The following is a 26013-nucleotide window of genomic DNA, read 5'->3' as shown; positions in this document are numbered from 1 at the left end:
GTGTGTTGTCTAATATCCTTGGTATGGTTTTCTTCATATTTATTGTGTTTGGAATTTGTGGAGCTTCTTGGAATCTGTAAATTTATGTCTTTAACCAAATTTGGAAACTTTTCTGCTTTTTTTTTTTTTTTTTAAATATTTTTTCTGCCTGATTCTCCCTGTTCTTTCTTGTTGGATTCCAGTTAAGGTATGTTTGACCTTTTGAAATCACCCCCAAAGATGCTGGAGTCATTATCTTCTTTTATTCATCTTTTTTTTTCTCTCTCTCTTTTTGGGATTGGATAATTTCTATTGCTCTAATTTCAAAGTTTGCTAATTCTTTCCTGTGTCATCTCCAGTCTGTTAAGTCCATCAATTAAATTCTTTATTTCATATATTACACATTTTAGTTCTAAAATGTCTATTTGGCTGTCTTTGTATTTTGTGTATCTGCTAAGATTTTTTTGTGTCTTTATTTGTTATAAGCATTTCTTAACCTAATTGAGCATAAAGTCTTTGTCTAATAATTCCAATATCTGGGTTGAGTTGGTATCTATTGATTATTTTTCCCTTGAAGATGAGTGCCATTTTCCTGGCTTTCCATACATTGAGTAATTTGGGATTATATCCTGGACATTATGAATGTTGTTTTAGGGACTCTAGATCCTGTTATGTTCACCAGTCAATGTTGATTTTTTTGCTTTAGCAGGCAATTAACTTGGTGAGACCAAAAGTCCCAACTCTGTCATGCCTGTGTTGGTGGTGGCTCAGATATCAGTTCAGACCCCTTCCAGGGCCCTGTGCCCGAGTGACTGAGGGACAGCCAGAGTCTTGGGCAGCGTTTACACACACAATCTGAGGTTTCCCTCCTCACCCCCTGCCAGTCCTGGTTGCCCAGGCTCCTTCCCCTGGTTCCTCTGGCCAAAGAGATGGGAGCCTTTCCATCAGAAAGTTAGTTGTTGCCACGTCCCACTGGACTGTGGCTGACCTCGGGCAAAGCCACGGAAATTCGCCCTGTGCTGTTCACTTCCTCCAAGTTTCTACTCCCCTCCAAAAATGGGCCTGCTTTTACTCACTCTCCAGAACCCTCAGATCTTTGTTTTTTTGTATTTTGTCCAGAGTTTATGGTTGTTATCTGCAGGAGGCTCTCTTTGCCAAGAGTTTAATCCTTCCTGCCGGAAGTGGAACCACAGGAATCGTTTTTAATGATTAAACATTGAAAGGTTTCCCTCTGAGATAGAAGCAGGCAAGCTGCAGTGTCTAACCAGCTCCACTGAGCACTGTCTTAGAGCCCTCAGCCAGTGCTCTAAGGCGAGAGAGAGGAAGAAACCAAAATGTCTTCCTCTACAGACGATGTGCTTGTATACCTGAAAAATTCACAAGAAAGTACAGACACACTGTTGGGATGAATGTGAAGCTTAGCAGAGTTACTAGACACAAGTCAATGTACAAGAATCAGTTGTATTTCTATACACTAGCAACAGAATTAGAAAATGAAAAATGTTTAAAGGTGCTGTTTAAGAAGCACCGTAAAAGGTTAAATACTTAAGAATAAATCCAAGACAAGACGTGTAGAACCTCTGTGCAGAAAAACTTATAAAGCATTACCAGGAAGCCTTAAAGGCTGTTCAGGTTTTTTGTGGGGAGGGAGGGTAGAGATTGACAACTGGTTTCAGAACTAAGAGGGAAATGCAAAGGGCCAAAAAGGGCCAACACCGTCTTCAGTTCAAGCACCAAAATAATTAAGGACGGTAGCAAATTGCAAACCTTGAGAAATACAGGCATCTATAAGTCCATGTAGATAATGAAGAGAGAAACAGGAGAGAAGGGAGGACTCTTGTTTACAAGAGAATGTCAACCACAGACCAGTGGTTGTAGCACTGATTGGAAAACCATTTTGCAACTGTCATGGTAAAGATTGGAAACATCACAAAAACCCCCACCTGGGACGGGGGGCAGCTGTATTCTTCAAAAAGATCAGTGTTTGAGATTAAAGGAGGCCAAAGAGACATGACAGCTAAACGCAGTACTTGGTTCTGGACTGAATTCTGTGCTGGAGGAGGAAGAGCAGCCAGGATAAACGTATTACATCAACATCGAGTCTCCCGGGGTTACAGGGTCATAGAAGCAAAGGTCCTTGTTCTTAGGACGGGTCCACTGAAGTTTTTAGGGGTAAATGGACGACTTCCTCTCAAATGGTTTTAAAAAAAGAAATATATACACAGTTGACCCTTGAACAACACGGGGGTGGAGGGCGCTGACCCCCATGCAGTCAAAAATCCGAGTCTAACTTTACACTTGGCCCTCTCCATCTGCGGTTCCACATCCGCAGATTCAAGCAACCTCGGATCATGTTGTACATATTTATTGAAAAAAATGTGCATATGAGTGAACCCATGCCAGTCAAACCCATGTTGTTCAAGGGTCAACCGTAAATTGAAAGGAAGAGAACAAAGGATAAAGCAAATGAATGAAGCACAATGTTCATGATGGGTGAACCGACGCAAAGGGTGTACGGGTATTCTTTGTATCCTTCTTGCAACTTTTTCACACGCGCTTCTGTCCTAGCCCCAGTGAGACTTGGAATTTGGGTTCTGGCTGCTACATTGCAGAGGCTGTAATCCTGATGTGAGTTTCCCCAAAATGTAGAAAGGCGATAGGCAGCCATGGTTATGACATGCCCAGTATATCATGTACTAAGTTTCTAGGGATTCTGTGGTGGAAGCTATAAAAATTGGCTAAGCCCTCATCTTCCCCTACACCCCATGGTGCTTTCTTATCTGGAGAAAGAGAATATCTAAAAACATGCTCTGGAATTTCTTTCTAGGTCATTTTTCTATCATGGTGCGGTCCCTGAGATACAAATGTAGACTCTAAATCCATAGTTTTAAAAGCTGAATCTGTAATTTGGACTGTTAAACTTTTTATGAAACATTTAACATAATGAGCCTAACAGATACTCATATACCCACTCCCAGTAGTAACATGTGTTTACACTTTGCCATCTTTGCTTCTGATATATAAAAATCCACGAGTTCATAGTGCTACAGACAGAACCACCATAACACCCGGGCAAGACCATGAAGAGATGCCACTTCACACCCACCAGGATGGCTACAGTTTAAAAATCAGAAAATAACAAGTGTCGGTGAAGATGTGGAACCTTTGTACCTTGCTGACGTGAATGTGAAACAGTGCAGCCACTGTGGACAATAGTTTGGTGGTTCCTCAAAAAAATTAAGCATAGAATTACCATGTGACCCAGTAATTTCACTCCTAAGTGGACTATATACCCAAAAGAATGGAAAACAGATGTTCAAACAAAAACTTTTACATGAGTGTTCATAGCACTATTCACAATAGCCAAAAGCTGGAAATAATCTAAATGTACATCGCTGACAAATGGATAAACATAATAGGGACCATCTGTTCAATGGAATATTACTCAGCTGTAAAAAAGAATGAAGTCCTGGCAGCTGCTACAACATGGATGAACCTTGGAAACATGCTGGGTGAAATAAGCCTGACGCAAAAGGGCACAAAAGGGCACATAGTGGTTCCGTTTGTAGAAAAGATTCAAGGCAGGCAAATCCATAGAGACAGACCGATGAGTGGTTGCTGGGGAATAACTGCTTATGGGCACAGCGTCCTGTTCGGGGTGACGAAATGCCTTGGAACTGGGTACAGGAGGTGGTGGCACAGCCTTGCCAATGTGCTCAAGGCCTCTGTGTTGTACACTTTAAAATGGTTAGTCCTGTCATGTGGATTTTACCTCAATTTAAGAAACAGAAGAATCCCAGACACAAGGGGCCTGGCGCACTGGCCTGTGGCTTCAACCCCATTGCACAGGCCAAGGAGACCCACCCAAGCCAGGCCAGCTTCCAGGGCCTGTTTGGGGCTTTTCCTGGGGTCTCACCTGGGTTGCCAAGGGGCAGCCGTTGTCAGGACCTCGGCTGGGGGGCTTGGAGCTTGGGTACAGGGACTTAAGCACAAGCCTGGGCACAGGCCTGCACAGCGAGGCTAGAGAGCCCGTGCTCCAGGGCAGAAGGTCGAGGCCTCCAACTTGATACACTGTTAGGGTCCTTTGTTTCAGTTTGCCTAAATTTTGAGGGGGTGATTTTTTTTTAATTTAATTTTGTTTTTAATTATGTAAGATGTTTGCATGGTTCTAAAGTCAAAATACATTCAGAGAGGTCTGCTTCCACCCCGTCCCACCTTCCCTGTTCTCCCCTCCCTGTATGTCGTTGTTTTTACTTCTTGCTGGTTTATCCTTCAATGTTTCTTTTTTAAAATATAAGCAAATCATATAGGTGTTTTCATTTCCCCACCATTCCTTCTACAACAGGAATCACGCTATGTGTTCTATTTTGCAACTTGGTTTTTTATTTATCTGTCTGTAAGTCACTCTGTAACTGTCCCTAGAGGCCCCTCATTCCCGTCCACAGCTGACGGTACGGGCATTTGTCTTGTCCCCAGTCTTCTGATGTTGTAAAAGTGCTGCAGCCAACAGCTTTGTGTGTCTTCTACTTTGCCAGTGAATCTTTTGCCTAATATATTATGATTATAATTAGCAACAGACAATTTATAGGCACCCAAAGTAAAATGTGAGAAACTTAATTTTTCTGATATATATTAATATGATGCTTTATCTTTTTCCAATTACTTTCAGAGCTATGATAACAATTTTAATCTTGCAAGATCCCAGTAAGATATCGTGGGTACTAATTTAGCAAAGCCTGATTACAAAGTTTCTTTTGGGGAATTATGTAATATTTTTTAAAGTATTTTTTTAACATCTTTATTGGAGTATAATTGTTTCACAATGCTGTGTTAGTTTCTGCTTTATAACAAAGTGAATCAGCTATACATATACATACATCCCCATATCTCCTCCCTCTTGCATCTCCCTCCCACCCTCCCTATCCCACCCCTCTAGGTGGTCACAAAGCACCGAGCTGACCTCCCTGTGCTATGCGGCTGCTTCCCACTAGCTATCTATTTTACATTTGGTAGTGTATATATGTCCATGCCACTTTCTCACTTCGTCTCAGTTTACCCATCCCCCTCCCCGTGTCCTCAAGTCCATTCTCTACGTCTGCATCTTTATTCCTGTCCTGCCCCTAGGTTCTTCAGAACCAATTTCTTTTTTTTAGATTCCATATATATGTGTTAGCATATGGTATTTGTTTTTCTCTTTCTGACTTACTTCAGTCTGTATGACAGACTCTAGGTCGATCCACCTCACTACAAATGATTCAATTTCATTTCTTTTTATGGCTGAGTAATATTCCATTGTATATATGTGCCACATCTTCTTTATCCATTCATCTGTCGATGGACAATTAGGTTGCTTCCATGTCCTGGCTATTGTAAATAGAGCTGCAGTGAACATTATGGTACATGACTCTTTCTGAATTATGGTTTCCTCAGGGTATATACCCAGTAGTGGGATTGCTGGGTTGTATGGTAGTTCTAGTTTTAGTTTTTTAAGGAACCTCCATACCGTTCTCCGTAGTGGCTGTATCAATTTGCATTCCCACCAACAGTGCAAGAGGTTTCCCTTTTCTCCACATCCTCTCCAGCATTTATTGTTTGTAGATTTTTTGATGATGGCTATTCTGACTGGTGTGAGGTGATACCTCATTGTAGTTTTGATTTGCATTTCTCTGATGATTAGTGATGTTGAGCATCCTTTCATGTGTTTGTTGGCAACCTGTATATCTTCTTTGGAGAAATGTCTATTTAGATCTTCTGCCCATTTTTGGATTGGTTTTTTTTTTTTTTATATTGAGCTGCATGAACTGCTTGTAAATTTTGGAGATTAATCCTTTGTCAGTTGCTTCATTTGCAAATATTTTCTCCCATTCTGAGGTTTGTCTTTTCGTCTTGTTTATGTTTTCCTTTGCTGTGCAAAAGCTTTTAAGTTTCATTAGGTCCCATTTGTTTAGTTTTGTTTTTATTTCCATTTCTCTAGGAGGTGGGTCAAGAAGGATCTTGCTGTGATTTATGTCATGGAGTGTTCTGCCTATGTTTTCCTCTAAGAGTGTTATAGTGTCTGGCCTTACATTTAGGTCTTTAATCCATTTAGAGTTTATTTTTGTGTATGGTGTTAAGGAGTGTTCTAAGTTCATTCTTTTCAATGTAGCTGTCCAGTTTTCCCAGCACCACTTACTGAACAGGCTGTCTTTTCTCCATTGTATATTCTTGCCTCCTTTATCAAAAATAAGGTGACCATATGCGCATGGGTTTATCCCTGGGCTTTCTGTCCTGTTCCATTTCTGTTTTTGTGCCAGTGCCATACTGTCTTGATTACTGTAGCTTTGTAGTATAGTCTGAAGTCTGGGAGCCTGATTCCTCCAGCTCCATTTTTCTTTCTCAAGATTGCTTTGGCTATTCTGGGTCTTTTGTGTTTCCATACAAATTGTGAAATTTTTTGTTCTAGTTCTGTGAAAAATGCCATTGGTAGTTTGATAGGGATTGCATTGAATCTGTAGATTGTTTTGGGTAGTATAGTCATTTTCACAATGTTGATTCTTCCAATCCAAGAACATGGTATATCTCTCCATCTGTCTGTATCATCTTTAATTTCTTTCATCAGTGTCTTACAGTTTTCTGCGTACAGGTCTTTTGTCTCCTTAGGTAGGTTTATTCCTAGGTATTTTATTCTTTTTGTTGCAGTAGTAAGTGGGAGTGTTTCCTTAATTTCTCTTTCAGATTTTTCATCATTAGTGTATAGGAATGCAAGAGATTTCTGTGCATTAATTTTGTATCCTGCTACTTTACCAAATTCATTGATTAGCTCTAGTAGTTTTCTGGTAGCATCTTTAGGATTCTCTATGTATAGTATCATGTCATCTGCAAACAGTGACAGCTTTACTTCTTTTTTTCTGATTTGGATTCCTTTTATTTCTTTTTCTTCTCTGATTGCTGTGGCTAAAACTTCCAAAACTATGTTGAATAATAGTGGTGAGAGTGGACAGCCTTGTCTTGTTCCTGATCTTAGAGGAAATGGTTTCAGTTTTTCACCATTGAGAACAGTGTTGGCTGTGGGTTTGTCATATATGGCCACGATTATGTTGAGGTAAGTTCCCCCTGTGCCTACTTTCTGGAGGGTTTTTTTATCATAAATGGGTGTTGAATTTTGTTGAAAGCTTTTTCTGCATCTATTGAGATGATCATATGGTTTTTCTCCTTCAATTTGTTATACGGTTTATCACATTGACTGATTTGCGTGTATTGAAGAATCCTTGCATTCCTGGGATAAACCCCACTTGATCCTGGTGTATGATCCTTTTAATGTGCTGTTGGATTCAGTTTGCTAGTATTTTGTTGAGGATTTTTGCATCTATGTTCATCAGTGATATTGGCCTATAGTTTTCTTTCTTTGTGACATCTTTGTCTGGTTTTGGTATCAGGGTGATGGTGACCTTGTAGAATGAGTTTGGGAATGTTCCTCCCTCTGTTATATTTTGGAAGAGTTTGAGAAGGATAGGTGTTAGCTCTTCTCTAAATATTTGATAGAATTTGCCTGTGAAGCCATCTGGTCCTTGGCTTTTGTTTGTTGGAAGATTTTTAATCACAGTCTCAATTTCAGTGCTTGTGATTGGTCTGTTTATGTATTCTATTTCTTCCTGGTTTGGTCTTGGAAGGTTGTGCTTTTCTAAGAATTTGTCCATTTCTTCCAAGTTGTCCATTTTATTGGCATATAGTTGCTTGTAGTAATCTCTCATGATCCTTTGTATTTCTGCAGTGTCAGTTGTTACTTCTCCTTTTTCATTTCTAATTCTATTGATTTAAGTCTTCCTGCTTTTTTTTTTCTTGATGAGCCTGGCCAATGGTTTATCAATTTTGTTTATCTTCTCAAAGAACCAGCTTTTAGTTTTATTGATCTTTGCTATTGTTTCCTTCATTTCTTTTTCATTTATTTCTGATCTGATCTTTATGATTGCTTTTCTTCTGCTAACTTTGGGGGTTTTTTGTTCTTCTTTCTCTAATTGCTTTAGATGTAAGGTTAGGTTGTTTATTTGAGGTGTTTCTTGTTTCTTGAGGTAAGTTTGTATTGCTATAAACTTCCCTCTTAGAACTGCTTTTGCTGCATCCCAGAGGTTTTGGGTCGTCGTGTTTTCATTGTCATTTGTTTCTAGGTATTTTTTGATTTCCCCTTTGATTTCTTCAGTGATTTCTTGGTTATTTAGTAGTGTATTGTTTAGCCTCCATGTGTTTGTATTTTTTACAGATTTTTTTCCTGTAATTAATATCTAGTCTCGTAGTGTTGTGGTCGGAAAACATACTCGATACGATTTCAATTTTCTTAAATTTACCAAGGCTTGATTTGTGACCCAAGATATGATCTATCCTGGAGAATGTTCCATGAGCACTTGAGAAGAAAGTGTATTCTGTTGTTTTTGGATGGAATGTCCTGTAAATATCAATTAAGTCCATCTTGTTTAATGTATCATTTAAAGCTTGTGTTTCCTTATTTATTTTCATTTTGGATGAAATGGATAGATCTGTCCTTTGGTGAAAGTGGGGTGTCCCACTACTATGTCCCCTACTACGATTGTGTTACTGTCGATTTCCCCTTTTATGGGTGTTAGCATTTGCCTTATGTATTGAGGTGCTCCTATGTTGGGTGCATAAATATTTACAATTGTTACATCTTCTTCTTGGATTGATCCCTTGATCATTGTGTAGTGTTCTTCTTTGTCTCTTGTAATAATCTTTATTTTAAAGTCTGTTTTGTCTGATATGAGAATTGCTGCTCCAGCTTTCTTTTGATTTCCATTTGCATGGCATATCTTTTTCCATACCCTCACTTTCAGTCTGTACGTGTCCCTAGGTCTGAAGTGGGTCTCTTGTAGACAGCATATATACGGGCCTTGTTTTTGTATCCATTCAGCCAGCCTGTGTCTTTTGGTTGGAGCATTTAATCCATTTACATTTTTTAAAAATAATTAATATATTTAATTTTTTTAATTTTATTTTTTTAATCAGTCATCAGTTTTATACACATCACTTTATATATTTCAATCCCAATCGCCCAATTCAGCACACCACCATCCCCACCCCACCGCAGTTTTCCCCCCTTGGTGTCCATACGTTTGTTCTCTACATCTGTGTCTCAACTTCTGCCCTGCAACCCAGTTCATCTGCACCATTTTTCTAGGTTCCACATACATGCGTTAATATACGATACTTGTTTATCTCCTTCTGACTTACTTCACTTTGTATGACAGTCTCTAGATCCATCCACGTCTCAACAAATGACTCAGTTTCGTTCCTTTTTATGGCTGAGTAATATTCCATTGTATATATGTACCACAACTTCTTTATCCATTCGTCTGTTGATGGGCATTTAGGTTGCTTCCATGACCTGGCTATTGTAAATAGTGCTGCAATGAACATTCGGGTGCATGTGTCTTTTTGAATTACGGTTTTCTCTGGGTATATGCCCAGTAGTGGGATTGCTGGGTCATATGGTAATTCTATTTTTAGTTTTTTAAGGAAACTCCGTATTGTTCTCCATAGTGGCTGTATCAATTTACATTCCCACCAACAGTGCAAGAGGATTCCCTTTTCTCCACACCCTCTCCAGCATTTGTTGTTTGTAGATTTTTTGATGATGGCTATTCTGACTGGTGTGAGGTGATACCTCATTGTAGTTTTGATTTGCATTTCTCTAATAATTAGTGATGTTGAGCATCTTTTCATGTGCTTCGTGGCCGTCTGTATGTCTTCTTTGGAGAAATGTCTGTTTAGGTCTTCTGCCCATTTTTGGATTATGGTGTTTGTTTTCTTAATATTGAGCTGCATGAGCTGTTTATATATTTTGGAGATTAATCCTTTGTCCGTTGACTCGTTTGCAAATATTTTCTCCCATTCTGAGGGTTGTCTTTTCGTCTTGTTTATGGTTTCCTTTGCTGTGCAAAAGCTTTGAAGATTCATTAGGTCCCATTTGTTTATTTTTGTTTTTATTTCCATTACTCTGGGAGGTGGATCAAAAAAGATCTTGCTGTGATTTATGTCGAAGAGTGTTCTTCCTATGTTTTCCTCTAAGAGTTTTATAGTGTCCGGTCTTACATTTAGGTCTCTAATCCATTTAGAGTTTATTTTTGTGTATGGTGTTAGGGAGTGTTCTAATTTCATTCTTTTACATGTAGCTGTCCAGTTTATGCACCACCACTTATTGAAGAGACTGTCTTTTCTCCATTGTATATCTTTGCCTCCTTTGTCATAGATTAGTTGACCATAGGTGCGTGGGTTTATCTCTAGGCTTTCTATCTTGTTCCACTGATCTATGTTTCTGTTTTTGTGCCAGTACCATATTGTCTTGATTACTGTAGCTTTGTAGTATAGTCTGAAGTCAGGGAGTCTGATTCCTCCAGCTCCGTTTTTTTCCCTCAAGACTGCTTTGGCTATTCGGGGTCTTTTGTGTCTCCATACAAATTTTAAGATGATTTGTTCTAGTTCCGTAAAAAATGCCATTGGTAATTTGATAGGGATTGCATTGAATCTGTAGATTGCTTTGGGTAGTAGAGTCATTTTCACAATGTTGATTCTTCCAATCCAAGAACATGGTATATCTCTCCATCTGTTGGTATCATCTTTAATTTCTTTCATTAGTGTCTTATAGTTTTCTGCATACAGGTCTTTTGTCTCCCTAGGTAGGTTTATTCCTAGATATTTTGTTCTTTTTGTTGCGATGGTAAATGGGAGTGTTTCCATAATTTCTCTTTCAGATTTTTCATCATTAGTGTATAGGAATGCAAGAGATTTCTGTGCATTAATTTTGTATCCTGCAACCTTACCAAATTCATTAATTAGCTCTAGCAGTTTTCTGGTGGCAGTTTTAGGATTCTCTATGTATAGTATCATGTCATCTGCAAACAGTGACAGTTTTGCTTCTTCTTTTCCAATTTGTATTCCTTTTATTTCTTTTTCTTCTCTGATTGCCATGGCTAGGGCTTCCTGAACTATGTTGAATAACAGTGGTGAGAGTGGACATCCTTGTCTCGTTCCTGATCTTAGAGGAAATGCTTTCAGTTTTTCACCATTGAGAATGATGTTTGCTGTGGGTTTGTCATATATGGCCTTTATTATGTTGAGGTAGGTTCCCTCTATGCCCACTTTCTGGAGAGTTTTTATCATAAATGGCTGTTGAATTTTGTCTGAAGCTTTTTCTGCATCTATTGAAATGACCATATGGTTTTTATTCTTCAATTTGTTAATATGGTGTATCGCACTGACTGATTTGTGTATATTGAAGACTCCTTGCATCCCTGGGATAAATCCCACTTGATCATGGTGTATGATCCTTTTAATGTGTTGTTGCATTCTGTTTGCTAGTATTTTGTTGAGAATTTTTGCATCTATATTCATCAGTGATATTGGTCTGTAATTTTCTTTCTTTGTAGTGTCTTTGTCTGGTTTTGGTATCAGGGTGATGGTGGCCTCATAGAATGAGTTTGGGAGTGTTCCTTCCTCTGCAGTTTTTTGGAAGAGTTTGAGAAGGATAGGTGTTAGCTCTTCTCTAAATGTTTGATAGAATTCACCTGTGAAGCCATCTGGTCCTGGACTTCTGTTTGTTGGAAGATTTTTAATCACAGTTTCAATTTCATTACTTGTGATTGGTCTGTTCATATTTTCTGTTTCTTCCTGGTTCAGTCTTGGAAGGTTATACCTTTCTAAGAATTTGTCCATTTCTTCCAGGTTGTCCATTTTATTGGCATAGCGTTGCTTGTAGTAGTCTCTTAGGATGCTTTGTATTTCTGCGGTGTCGTAACTTCTCCTTTTTCATTTCTGATTTTATTGATTTGAGTCTTCTCCCTCTTTTTCTTGATGAGTCTGGCTAATGGCTTATCAATTTTGTTTATCTTCTCAAAGAACCAGCTTTTAGTTTTATTGATCTTTGCTGTTGTTTTCTATTTCATTTATTTCCGCTCTGATCTTTATGATTTCTTTCCTTCTGCTAACTTTGGGTTTTGTTTGTTCTTCTTTCTCTAGTTTCTTTAGGTGTAAAGTTAGATTGTTTACTTGAGATTTTTCTTGTTTCTTTAGGTAGGCTTGTATAGCTGTGAACTTCCCTCTTAGAACTGCTTTTGCTGCATCCCATAGGTTTTGGGTCGTCGTGTTTTCATTGTCATTTGTCTCTAGGTATTTTTTGATTTCCTCTTTGATTTCTTCAGTGATCTCTTGGTTATTTAGTAATGTATTGTTTAACCTCCATGTGTTTGTATTTTTTACGTTTTTTTTCCTGTAATTCATTTCTTATCTCATAGCATTGTGGTCAGAAAAGATGCTTGATATGATTTCAATTTTCTTAAATTTACTGAGGCTTGATTTGTGACCCAAGATGTGATCTATCCTGGAGAATGTTCCATGCACACTTGAGAAGAACGTGTAATCTGCTGTTTTTGGATGGTATGTCCTATAAATATCAATTAAATCTATCTGGTCTATTGTGTCATTTAAAGCTTCTGTTTCCTTATTTATTTTCATTTTGGATGATCTGTGCATTGGTGTTAAGTGAGGTGTTAAAGTCCCCCACTATTATTGTGTTACTGTCAATTTCCTCTTTTATAGCTGTTACCAGTTGCCTTATGTATTGAGGTGCTCCTATGTTGGGTGCATATATATTTATAATTGTTATATTTTCTTCTTGGATTGATCCCTTGATCGTTATGTAGTGTCCTTCCTTGTCTCTTGTAACATTCTTTATTTTAAAGTCTATTTTATCTGATATGAGTATAGCTACTCCAGCTTTCTTTTGATTTCCATTTGCATGGCATATCTTTTTCCATCCCCTCACTTTCAGTCTGTACGTGTCCCTAGGTCTGAAGTGGGTCTCTTGTAGACAGCATATATATGGGTCTTGTTTTTGTATCCATTCAGCAAGCCTGTGTCTTTTGGTTGGAGCATTTAATCCATTCACATTTAAGGTAATTATCAATATGTATGTTCCTATGACCATTTTCTTAATTGTTTTGGGTTTGTTTTTGTAGGTCCTTTTCTTCTCTTGTGTTTCCCACTTAGAGAAGTTCCTTTAGCATTTGTTGTAGAGCTGGTTTGGTGGTGCTGAATTCTCTTAGCTTTCGCTTGTCTGTAAAGCTTTTGATTTCTCCATCAAATCTAAATGAGATCCTTGCCGGGTAGAGTAATCTTGGTTGTAGGTTCTTCTCTTTCATCACTTTAAGTATATCATGCCACTCCCTTCTGGCTTGTAGAGTTTCTGCTGAGAAATCAGCTGTTAACCTTATGGGAGTTCCCTTGTATGTTATTTGTCATTTTTCCCTTGCTGCTTTCAATAATTTTTCTTTGTCTTTAATTTTTGCCACTTTGATTACTATGTGTCTCGGCGTGTTTCTCCTTGGGTTTATCCTGTATGGGACTCTCTGTGCTTCCTGGACTTGGGTGGCTATTTCCTTTCCCATGTTAGGGAAGTGTTTGACTATAATCTCTTCAAATATTTTCTCTGGTCCTTTCTCTCTCTCTTCTCCTTCTGGGACCCCTATAATGCAAATGTTGTTGCGTTTAATGTTGTCCCAGAGGTCTCTTAGGCTGTCTTCATTTCTTTTCATTCTTTTTTCTTTAGTCTGTTCCGCAGCAGTGAATTCCACCATTCTGTCTTCCAGGTCACTTATCCGTTCTTCTGCCTCAGTCATTCTGCTATTGATTCCTTCGAGTGTAGTTTTCATTTCAGTTATTTTATTGGTCATCTCTGTTTGTTTGTTCTTTAATTCTTCTAGGTCTTTGTTAATCATTTCTTGCATCTTCTCAATCTTTGCCTCCATTCTTATTCCAAGGTCCTGGATCATCTTCACTATCATTATTCTGAATTCTTTTTCTGGAAGGTTGCCTATCTCCACTTCATTTAGTTGTTTTTCTGGGGTTTTTTCTTGTTCCTTCATCTGGTATATAGCCCTCTGCCTTTTCATCTTGTCTATCTTTCTGTAAATGTGGTTTTTGTTCCACAGGCTGCAGGATTGTAGTTTTTCTTGCTTCTGCTGTCTGCCCTCTGGTGGTTGAGGCTATCTAAGAGGCTTGATGGGAGGCTCTGGTGGTGGGTTGAGCTGACTGTTGCTGTGGCGGTCAGAGCTCCGTAAAACTTTAATCCACTTGACTGTTGATGGGTGGGGCTGGGTTCCCTCCCTGTTGGTTGTTTTGCCTGAGGCAACCCAACACTGGAGCCTACCTGGGCTCTTTGGTGGGGCTAATGGCAGACTCTGGGAGGGCTCACGCCAAGGAGTACTTCCCAGAACCTCTGCTGCCAGTTTCCTTGTCCCCACGGTGAAACAGAGCCAGCCCCTGCCTCTGCAGGAGACCCGCCAACACTAGCAGGTAGGTCTGGTTCAGTCTCCCCCAGGGTCACTGCTCCTTCCCCCGGGTCCTGATGCACACACTATTCCGTGTACGCCCTCCAAGAGTGGGGTCTCTGTTTCCCCCAGTCCTGTCGAAGTCCTGCAGTCAATTCCCACTAGGCTTCAAAGTCTGACTCTCTATGAATTCCTCCTCCCATTGCCGGACCCCCAGGTTGGGAAGCCTGACGTGGGGCTCAGAACCTTCACTCCAGTGGGTGGACTTCTGTGGTATAAGTGTTTGCCAGTCTGTGAGTCACCCACCCAGCAGTTATGGGATTTGATTTTACTCTGATTGCGCCCCGCCTACCGTCTCACTGTGGCTTCTCCTCTGTCCTTGGATGTGGGGTATCCTCCTTGGTGAAGTCCAGGGTCTTCCTGTTGACAGCAGCCAGTTGTGATTCTGGTGCTCTCGCAAGAGGGAGTGAGAGCATGTCCTTCTACTCCGCCGTCTTGGTTAATCTCCCTAATCCATTTACATTTAAGGTAATTATCAGTATGTATGTTCCTATTACCATTTTCTTAATTGTTTTGGGTTTGTTATTGTAGGTCTTTTCCTTCTCTTGTGTTTCCTGCCTAGAGAAATTCCTTTAGCATTTGTTGTAAAGCTGGTTTGGTGGTGGTGAGTTCTCTTAGCTTTTGCTTGTCTGTAAAGGTTTTAATTTCTCCATCGAATCTGAATGGGATCCTTGCTGGGTAGACTAATCTTGGTTGTAGGTTTTTCTCTTTCATCACTTTAATTATGTCCTGCCACTCCCTTCTGGCTTGCAGAGTTTCTGCTGAAAGATCAGCTGTTAACCTTATGGGGATTCCCTTGTATGTTATTTGTTGTTTTTCCGTTGCTGCTTTTAATATTTTTTCTTTATATTTAATTTTTGATAGTTTGATTAATATGTGTCTTGGCGTGTTTCTCATTGGATTTATCCTGTATGGGACTCTCTGTGTGTGCTTCCTGGACTTGAGTATTTCCTTTCCCATATTAGGGAAGTTTTCAACTATAATCTCTTCAAATATTTTCTCAGTCCCTTTCTTTTTCTCTTCTTCTTCTGGGACCCCTATAATTCAAATGTTGGTGCGTTTAATGTTGTCCCAGAGGTCTCTTGAGACTGTCCTCAATTCTTCTTGTTCTGTTTTCTTTATTCTGCTCTGTGGTAGTTATTTCTACTATTTTATCTTCCAGGTCACTTATCCGTTCTTCTGCCTCAGTTATTCTGCTATTGATTCCTTCTAGAGAATTTTTAATTTCATTTATTGTGTTGTTCATCATTGTTTGTTTGCTCTTCAGTTCTTCTAGGTCCTTGTTAAACATTTCTTGTATTTTCTCCATTCTTTTTCCAAGATTTTGGATCATCTTTACTATCATTATTCTGAATTCTTTTTCAGGTAGACTGCCTATTTCCTCTTCATTTGTTTGGTCTGGTGGGTTTTTACCTTGCTCCTTCATCTGCCTTGTGTTTCTCTGTCTTCTCATGTTGCTTACCTTACTGTGTTTGGGTCTCCTTTTCGCAGGCTGCAGGTTCGTAGTTCCCGTTGTTTTTGGTGTCTGCCCCCAGTGGCTAAGGTTGGTTCAGTGGGTTTTGTAGGCTTCCTGGTGGAGAGGACTGGTGCCTGTGTTCTGGTGGATGAGGCTGTATCTTGGCTTTCTGGTGGGCAGGACTGCGTCCGGTGGTGTGTTTTGGGGTGTCTGTGACCTTATTATGATTTTAGGCTGCCTCTCTGCTAACGGGTGGGGTTGTGTTCCTGTCTTGCTAGTTGTTTGGCATAGGGTGTCCAGCACGGTAGCTTGCTGGTCATGAGTGGAGCTGGGTCTTAGCGTTGACATGGAGATCTCTGGGAGAGCTTTCACTGTTTGATATTACGTGGGGCTGGTAGGTCTCTGGTGGACCAATATCCTGGACTCGACTCTCCCACCTCAGAGGCACAAGCCTGACAGCCGGCTGGAGCACCAAGACCCTATCAGCCACATGGCTCAGAAGAAAAGGGAGGAAAGAAAGAAAGAAAATAATAATAATAAAATAAAATAAAGTTATTATAATAAAAAATTATTAAAAAGGAAAAAATTTTAAAGTAATTAAAAAAAGAGAAAGAAAGAAAGAAGAGAGCAACCAAACCAAGAAACAAATCCACCAATGATAACAAGCGCTAAAAACTATACAAAAAAACAAAAAAAAACACAAAACAGACAGACAGAACCCTAGGACAAATGGTAAAAGCAAAGCTATACAGACAAAATCACACAAAGAAGCATACACATACACACTCACAAAAAGAGAAAAAGGAAATTAAAAAAAAAAAAAAAATATATATATATATATATATCTCTCTTCTGGGAAGTCTGAGGTGGTCTGCCAGCGTTTAGTAGGTGTTCTGTAGGAGTTGTTCCACATGTAGATGTATTTCTGATGTATTTGTGGGGAGGAAGGTGATCTCCACATCTTACTCCTCTGCCATCTTGAAGGTCTGTCCTCTAAAGTACTTTTAAAAGTTCTCTATTCAAACAGGTTGTTGGGTTAACATCTCTATTAAATGGAAATTAAGTCATAAATTCAATATTTATTAAGTAATGGAAATGAAAATCTGACATTTAGAATAGCTTGTTGTTTTTAATATACAGCAGTTTTAAAATTTGTCTTTCTAATTTGTTGTGTCTAAGTGAGTGAACTAAATTTTCGAATCCTCTCGCTCACCATTGACAAGCCCTGTGTTAGAATTTTAGAATTAATTCCGCTGAGTACAGGAACATAGGAACAGCTCATGTGTAGACAGATAGGACTAGGAACTGGAAAGCTGCCTGGCCGGAAGTGGACATTAGGGTTTGTTTCCTCTGTAACCACTCGCTGGCCCTTGCTTTCTTCCCACCTCCACCTTTGCATCTCGGGCTAACCCACGCCTGCCTCTGTCCTTTCTCCATCCCCTGCGGGGCCTCTGCCAGTGATTCTTGACCCGGACGGGCTCTCTTTCATGCACACAGCTCCCCTGTGACACTGACAGAAAGGACCAGAATTCAACCAAGTGTGGGAGACTGGATCGGATTACTGGCAGAGAAAGAGATGTGACCAGAGTGGGCTTGCTCAGCGCTGCAAGAGCTGAGGCTCTGTCCTCAGGCCTAAATGGGCTGAATGGGTGCCTGAGGCCGACGTGCGATGGAGAAGCAGCTTCAGTATTGCAGGGGCCATCAGAACACGGAAGGTGGGGTGGGTGTGCAGGAGGGTCTGTCTGGTAATGCCGGACAGAAAGAAGCCTTGACTATGGAGCCCTGAGTGTGTATGACCTCCACTAGAGCTGTGGGTAATAGGAGCTTCCAGTGAAGATTTGGTGAAGAGCAGAGTCCATTTGCCAAAAAGGTGCTTCTCTTCGCTGGTGCCGTGAGCCTGGACCCTGCGCACGGTCCTCATGTCACACTTGGCCGTCTGGGCCGAGCACAACTGCACGGGCCCCAAATAAACCTGCTGCTACTTCTTGAAACAGACAGCCCCCTCTTCTCCCCCCACGAGGCCCCACCTCAGCCATCCATCTGGAGCTAATAAGAGTCAGTGCTTTGCTGGGAGCATTGAGTCGGGAGGGCAGGCTGATGTCAAGTATGTGTTTGGTGGCCTCTGAGCTAATGAATTTGTTGTGTTTTTCCTAATCCATGAATACATGTTTTTAGTAATCTTAAGTGATACAGATTTTTCAAAGCAAGCAGGATTGTAAAAAGCCCGTTTTCCATTTACTCCTTTTTGTTAGACCACGTTGCCCCAGTAGCTGTCAGGAGAAGACTCTGGGATCGTTCGCCTCTTTCTACAAAGGTGCTATCTTAGTCCATTCAGGCTGCGGTAATAAAAATACCACAGACTAAACAACAAGCGTTTATTTCTCACAGTTCTGGAGGCTGGACGGCCATGACACAGGCAGATTCAGTGTCAGGTGGTGGCCCGCTTCCTGGTTCATTGACAGCGTCTTCTCGCCGTGTCCTCACATGGCCCAGGCAGGAGGGAGCCCTCTGGGGTCCCTCTAGTACGGGCACTGATCCCATCGTGAGGACTCCCTCTTCATGACCTCAGCACCCGCAGAGGCCCCACCTCCTAACACCGTCACACTGGGGACTAGGCTTCAGCATGTGAATGGGGGGCAGGGGGCACAGACATTCAGTCTGTAGCAAAGTCTGAGTGGTTAATCTCAGGTTCTGCCAGACACTACTCTCTGAAGAAATGACCACACTCTCCTGGTGTTGAGGATAGATCAGAAGTGTAAACCTGGACCTTTAAATGAGCTGACGCCGTGGGGATCGTGAAGCCTATTGCTACATGTCCGGTGGAGTGACGTGCTCTCCGGTCTCTGACAATAAACCACAGTGACCTCGACCGCGGTTCCAACTCAGCCCAGCAGGATGGCACTGTGCGCGGAGGTCATGGGCCGATTTCGGGTCTGAGCACGTTGGTTTCTCACCCCCTCCTGTCCCCTTCCCGCTAGCCCCGCGTTGGAGAGCAGAATGGCGCAGTCCTCTGCCTCACGGTTCAACAGCGGCTCTAACACGGACCCAGTAGCTTATTGTCCAGGTGAGGCAGGATTTCTCCCCTCTCCGATGTCATACATGATTCTTCCTGGAAAGAGTCGAGGCCACCAACCATGCAAAGCGGCAGAGTCACCAATAAGTCACCGCCTTTGAGGTCGTGAAACAAGCTGGTGAGATGATTAAACAGACCATTCTGGTGGAGAAACAAACTGTAAAGTTCCGTTTATGTTAGCATTTGGTGTGTTTTAAGGTCCATTGGGCTGACCCTGATTTCAAACTCAATCGTTGGAAATACTTAAAGTCAAACTGGGGGAAAAGGATTTCCTCCCTTTCTTAATAGTCTGTGTTTAGCTCATGCCTACTTGTGTCCTCGGGGCATTTTGCACGTCACGTCTGTGTATCGAGGTTCGGCACTTGCTCCCGTGTCGTGGTGTCACCGGGACGACTGTCATGCCGTGGTGACAGAATATGGCCGGGGTATCTATGTCGCCGTGACTTTTTGTGCCCAATCAGGCCAAGATCCCTGGCCGGGTGGTGGTGGGAGCGGGGGCTTGTCCCACTCTTTGTGCCTGGAGCCCCCGCCTGAGCCGGGCAGGAGTGGCTGGCTGTGAGCCGCCCCCGCTGCCCCGCCTCCCTGGAAGGATGCGCAGGGGGCACGGGCAGTGCCTTGATTGTTCTTGAGCTCTCGTCGCGCCTCCGAGGGCCCCGAATGAGAGGCGGTGGGAGGTAAGAGAGATGGGCGCTTCGGGGAAGGAGTAGCCGTAAATCAGGTGAGTTGGCGTCCACTCCGGCAGCTCTTCGCTCACCAGCTGTTTCCTGTCCGGCCATGGGAGGGAGGCAGGCTGTGCAGACAGGACACGATCGGCAGCTGCGGGAGGGGGCGCGACCTCCCGCTGCACTGAGCCCAGCTTCCCCCCCACGGGGAGGAGCTGTGTGCGGGCCAGGGGGCGCGGCTGGAGGGAGGTGTTCATGCCGGGCCGGACCCCAGCCTCCCGGGGCGAGTCAGCCTGTGCCCTGACAGCACGGATGCCCAGGAGGAAGGTCGTATCGCAAATCGTGATCTGTGCTGTGATGCAGGGAAGGCGTGTTTCTGTTCCTTAAACAAAATGCTCTCTGCCGAATCACCCACAGGCCTTCATTTTAAAATGGGAAGGTTGATTCTTCACTGAAGGAAACCCACCCCTCGGTTTCTTCCTTCAGGCCCGGTGGAGGCACGTGGGGAGGGAGGAACCAGGGCTTGCTGCTCCTGTCATTCTTCATCTTTTTTTACGAAGTCCCAAGCTGTCGTCTAGGACCTTCCTGATGATCTTCCTCCTTAAAAGTCCAGAGTGCCACCTCCTTGCCATCCTCCACTGTCATGAGAACGCGGGGCTGGTGTGGCCTCCCTGGGGGACTCTCCCGGTGCCCGCGCTGGTCCCCGCCTGCAGGGTGAGGCTCAGGGTGAAACCTTGCAGGAAGCCGTGTCCTCTGGGCACACGGGGTACAATCAACATCCCACTTTTTAAGGGGAGCTTTTGCCCGTTCATTTCCCCTTCCTCTGTTCCCTCCATTTAATCGACATTGAAGGCCCTCTAAACGCTTCTTATGCCCCGTGAGTGCCGCTGCGTTGGGTGGTTCACTCCTCCGAGAACAGGACCGTGGGTGATTTTCAAGGTCACTTCTGGCTATTGAACAGCCCTGGTTTGTATCGACATTCAGTCCAGAGAACGTCCAGTGGGTGGAGAAAGACTGGTCATCCCAGCACGGAAATCCAGACCAAAGAGTCCCCTCATTCTAGGCTGTAAATCAGGTCGTACAAATGTGTGGCGTAATAATGGAACGTCAGGCCTGTTTCCAGAAACTGGCGCATGTTTTGTCATGTGCCTCTTCTCAAAGACGGACCTTCTTCAAAGACGGTGGCTAGAGTGCGTTGGGCCAGCTCTCCAGGAGCAAAGCCATTCACAGGAACTTAATCTCATGGGCTAGCTCCCTGGTGGCGTGGCCTGGAGCAGGCCAGTCTCCATATCTGGGAAGGAAGGGAGTCAGCACCCTGCCCATCACCAGGATCAAGCAGGGGCGCTTTGGAAAACACAGTCTGAATTTGAACCTTGGGATCAGAGCTAGAGAAACTGCATTTTTAAATTTTTTTAGTTGTATTTTTAATTTAAAAAAATACATGTATGCTATTAGCCTCTTTACTTCGCCTTCCTATTTACACAGAGGCAAAATAGCAGTCATTTTACCAAATCAGGGTTCCTCAACCAAGACTGAGTTGTGACTCTATTTCCTCCACGACAGGGTGAATCAGTGAAGTACTTCCTGGATAACTTGGACCGGATTGGCCAGCTGGTGAGTAAGACCCCCACTCCAGGAGTCTATGATCCAGGATTAGAAAACATTTGTGTGGAGACCAAAGCAGCCCAAGCGGTGAGGGCTTTCGCTGTCCTTATGAGCCATGTTTGTGGTGTCAGGTGACCACAATGCCATTATTGCTCCTAAAAAATTAGCGATAATTCCTTCATATCAAGTCAGTTTTGAGACTTCCCCAGTTGTCTCATTAATGTTTTCTTGTGGATGCTGCTTTATTTTAGTAGTTTGAATCAACATCCTATTACGGCCCATCCATTGCAATTGGTCCATGGCACTTAGACTTCTTTTATTCTATAGGTTTCTCCTTCCGTCTTTTTGTTCCTTTCAATTTATTTGTTGGAGTAATTGGATTATTTCTCCTGTAGGGTTTCTCACGTCTCAATTTTGCTCTTCCATCCTGCAGTGTTGTTGAAGATGTTTCTCTCTCCCCTCTATACCTCATGAATTGGTAGTTGGCTCTAGAGGCTTCAGCCCTGTTTGGATTTTTGGCAGGGATGATGCATGAGTGCTGGTGTGCAATAATCACTGCAGGATTGTTAATAGTGCAGGATCAAAGTGGTTTGAGTGACCACAGTTGCCCGTGTGTTGCTGAAGACTTTGAGTTCTCCAAGAATAACATATTAAATATATTGCAGGCTAAATTTAAATAGCGTTGCAAAACCTAAGTTAAATCAGTTCATAGTAAGGGTTTGGAATGCGTGTGCCCTAGAAGTTAGAAAAATAGAAAGGTAGCTATGGTGCAGGAGAAAAAAGATGGTAGTCTCCTGTGGAGAAGAAAGTCGATGAGATTTTAGATTGGGGCCTAACAGTGAAGATTCTGGTAATTCTTCCTCAGCCTGATGAGCCTCTGTTCATTTTGAAATGAGCTGTTTTAGTTCCTTCACTTTTTGTTTCGTGGTAAATTTATATTTTTGTAAATGAAAGTTGCTTCTGGTGTTTGGTTCAGCTTCTCTCAAAAGTCACTGTAACTCTCTTTCCTTCCACACCATCTTTTTGTTCTTGTTTTCCCATGTTCTTCCTCTCCTAAATTTCTCCCTTATCCCGTTTTACAGAATTACTTCCCTAGCAAGCAGGACATCCTGCTGGCGAGGAAGGCCACCAAGGGCATCGTGGAGCATGACTTTGTCATCAAAAAAATCCCTTTCAAGATGGTGGATGTGGGCGGCCAGCGGTCTCAGCGCCAGAAGTGGTTCCAGTGCTTCGACGGGATCACGTCGATCCTGTTCATGGTCTCGTCCAGTGAGTACGACCAGGTCCTCATGGAGGACAGGCGCACCAACCGCCTGGTGGAATCCATGAACATCTTTGAGACCATCGTTAACAACAAGCTCTTCTTCAACGTCTCCATCATCCTGTTCCTCAACAAGATGGACCTCCTGGTGGAGAAAGTAAAGACTGTCAGCATCAAGAAGCACTTCCCAGACTTCAAGGGCGACCCCCACAGGCTGGAGGACGTCCAGCGCTACCTGGTCCAGTGTTTCGACCGGAAGAGGCGGAATCGCAGTAAGCCACTCTTCCACCACTTCACCACCGCCATAGACACCGAGAACATCCGCTTCGTGTTTCACGCTGTGAAGGACACCATCCTGCAAGAGAACCTGAAAGATATTATGTTGCAGTGAAAGAGGACACCCTTCACTCTTGTGGTCCTTCAGCAGCCTCGCCGGCCACAGGCCAGATCTCCCCGGTGTCCCGGAGCGGGTTTCCTGAATCCGTGCCCTCAACACCTGGCTCAGGGATGCTGTGAGGCCCGCCACGCTCTAGGCCAAAGGACGTGACACTTTGATGTTAGCTACTGAATCCTGGGGACTAGTGAAACTACTGAAAATCCAAGCGATCACTTTGGTATTAATGTCTAATGCCTAATAACACAGCTTTCTTTCTTTTTACAGAAACTATTCCTTCTCTGACACAATGTAATCGAGGACTGCGTGTGTGTGCGCGCATGCTCTGTCTTTAATGACAGAAACACGAAAACCGACATCTTTGCAGATGGCTTTTCTCTCTAACTCGAGAGTGCTTGGTGAGGAGTATTGCCGGGGAGGGGGGTGGTTTGTAGGAGGTGAAGCGCGGGCTGTCGCCACCACCTCCCCAAGGGAGCGCGTTGCCTTTTAAGTCTCTTGTGCCGATGTCCCGAGAGGCCCTGGCCCGGCCGTCAGATGAGAGGGTGGCAGTGAGAGCTGGCGGTGTGGACTTAAGGCCCCACCGCCTGCACTTTCTTCCCGCCCTGTCCGATCAGCCCGTAGCGCGACGGGACACGGGGCGGAAGGTGTGCGCACGGGCGCTGCCGTGAACGGCCCCCTCCCCTCTGCACAGGGCAGTGCCCGCTGCCTCTGTGCCCACCCTCCCCGCCCCTCGCCCGCCCCTCGGCAAAGACTTCAACCAGCTGGCCTTGCAGACGACTCTTCTGTCTTCTGAGTCGTCTCCGACGCTGCAGTCGGCTGCAGGGAGCCTTTCCTTCTTTGGAGGAAGTGGAGAGCTCCTTTCCTCTCAGGGGCTTCCGAGAGCTGGCGGCATTGCCAGCGGAGCCTTCGTTAACGCCCCCGGGCTCCGCGCTGCCTTCTGGTGGCCGAGAATCGAGGTTCTCATCACGGTCTCTCGCTTCTACTAACGTACACACGTAGCAGGAAAACTGTCGGTCGTGGTCTCCTCTGAGTGAAACTGCAGAGGCTGTGAATGTCGAGGCGAGCTGGTCAGTCTTACACTCAGTTAACTTGTCCGGTTACTCTGTCCAGGTGTCTTTCACTGTGTTTTAAAATACATTGCATTCCAAACTGGTCCCCGCTGTGTATTACTCTACTCAAAAGTGTCTGGTGTGTTGAGGACTCTGCCTAGCATTTAAAAGAGAAAAAAGCTTCCTCTGTCAGTGGCACCAGAATGTTCCTGTGGTTGAGTAACTGTCCCCGGGCCCCATCCCCAGGCCACACTGTTCCCGGTCCTGCATCCCTGGTGAGTGGCTTGCTTGCCTTCACCCAGCAGATGAACAGGGATCTTGTGGCAGATGCTGACCCAGGAGGAAAGGGAGGAAAGAAACTGCTTCTGAGTCAGCCTTGTTATCACAGGGTTTTAATGAGGAGACGACATGAAATCCTGTCTCTCCGGGCGCTCAAGCCTTCCTGTCGATGTTTGCTGGGGTTTCGGCTCTTTTTTTTGGCTGGAGAAAAGTTGCTGTTTTTGTACTGCTTCCTGTGGCTCTTCATAAACTGAGAGGACGTGCCCCGGGATCGGGGCCGATGACCGAGGCTGAAAGGAAACAGAACATTCTCAACGGGCTGCGTCAGGGCGGCCCAAGACCCCGCTGTCGCTGCTCAGAGGACCCTGTCCTGGGGCACGAGCGCTCCTCGCCTGCCGGGTTCCAGGTCTCACACGTGTGTCGGGACCCACGCGCTTCCTCACCAGCCTGGAAACGCTCCCTGCGGTCTAGCGGAGGGGGCGGCCGGCGTAGCCGGTGCAGGTGCCCATCCGAACGGCTTGCTGGCGAGTGAGGTCAGCACGGTCGGCAAGTGCCGTTTGTCCTTTAAACCGTCTGACGCGGCTGCTGGTTTGCTTTCGGAGGCGAAAGGGAGTTGGTATAGACAGGGAAGCTGAGCGGACTGGGAAGCAGGGGGGACGGCCCGAGGGGGGCCCCTGCCCGGCCCAGAACTGACCCGCTCTCCCTGCTGCGGCCGGGCTCCCCTCTTCACGGTAAGCTGAGTGGACGGCTTAGTCCTGCAAGGCGCCCGGCCCTCAATTCCATGATTGGTCGGCATCCGAGAAGAAGATCGCTCTTTGCAAGGTCAACTGAAACCATTTACAGCCTTTCTACACATAGATTATAGTCACTTTTCTCTCCAAAACCTTAGGCTTTTCTATTTTTTTTTTATTTTAATTTCACTGTTACCCTCGATTATTGTCTTTTTTTATTGAGATAGTTGTGCCTCATCTGTTATTGCAAAAATGTAACAATAAACTTCCTCAAACTAAGATATTTTCCTCATAGTTATACTGTTTGCACGTAAGGACACATGTACGTTTTTTACTGAAATATTTTTTTAACCCTTCAGTTTGTAGAGAAATTATTTTAAAGATACTGCATTGTAGCTTTGTAATTTATATATAGAGTTCTCTAGACTCCTTATTCTTGTCATTTTTTTACTTCTTTGATAAAAATAAGTCAGGTTATTTCAACTCCAAGATCAGGAAATAATCTTGAAACAAGATTATTAGTTATGACTGACTAACTTGGGCATCCTGGGAACAGACACTAACTTGGTATCGTGAGTAAAGGCACCGTTAGGATGAGAGCAGTCGGGGTGAATTGCTCACCGCTTACACTTTGCACAGCATTTTAGCATTGGCAGGAGGGGCTGGTTTGATGATCCGACCACCTTCAGTCTCTGGATGTTTATTAAGATATATCCTTAGTTTTCCTTTGCTTAATAGAAAATATCAACTCAGCATGCGAAGTTAACATTAATTTTTTCAGTCCCCAAAATTCAGAGCAATTGGATAACTCTCCTAACGTTCCTTGAAGGTTCATTACTTGTCGGTCACAGTTTTTATTTCCACGTGGGACACAGGAGCGCTGTCACTGAGTGGATGCCTCTAGAACACGACTTCAGGACAAGGAACAGCGGCAAATACATGTAAAGACACGTGTGTGTGTGTGAAGGAGGGATCCTGCTGCCCTGAGACCCGGGGGCCCGAGGAGAGGACCTGGTGATGGACGTGGACGTGGCCAGAGACCGGAGGCTGGGGGAAGCGCAAGGGAAGGCAAGGGTGGAAACTCTTTCTCCACAACCCCGTGGGGTGACCATCCCCATTACAAAACGAAGAAACCACTGATGCAAAGTGCGA

The 26013-nt window shown here is 43.6% G+C and overlaps 1 protein-coding gene across 1 annotated transcript in view; it reads left to right on the top strand.

Annotated features, from left to right (window-relative positions):
- The window catches only part of GNA12 (G protein subunit alpha 12), a 125314-nt gene extending 100174 nt beyond the window's left edge, over positions 1 to 25140 (top strand). Inside the window, exons 3-4 of the mRNA XM_057528897.1 lie at positions 21106 to 21156; positions 22230 to 25140. Coding sequence (XP_057384880.1) covers positions 21106 to 21156; positions 22230 to 22799 — 621 coding nt within the window. The 3' untranslated portion in view covers positions 22800 to 25140. The remainder of the gene's footprint in view (positions 1 to 21105; positions 21157 to 22229) is intronic.
- The last annotated feature ends 873 nt before the right edge of the window (positions 25141 to 26013 follow it).

This window comes from Balaenoptera acutorostrata, chromosome 15, assembly GCF_949987535.1.
Source record: "Balaenoptera acutorostrata chromosome 15, mBalAcu1.1, whole genome shotgun sequence".
In the NCBI taxonomy this organism is placed as follows: domain Eukaryota; kingdom Metazoa; phylum Chordata; class Mammalia; order Artiodactyla; family Balaenopteridae; genus Balaenoptera; species Balaenoptera acutorostrata.
Note: the sequence above shows the minus strand (reverse complement) of the source record. Positions and strands in the feature narration are given on the sequence as shown.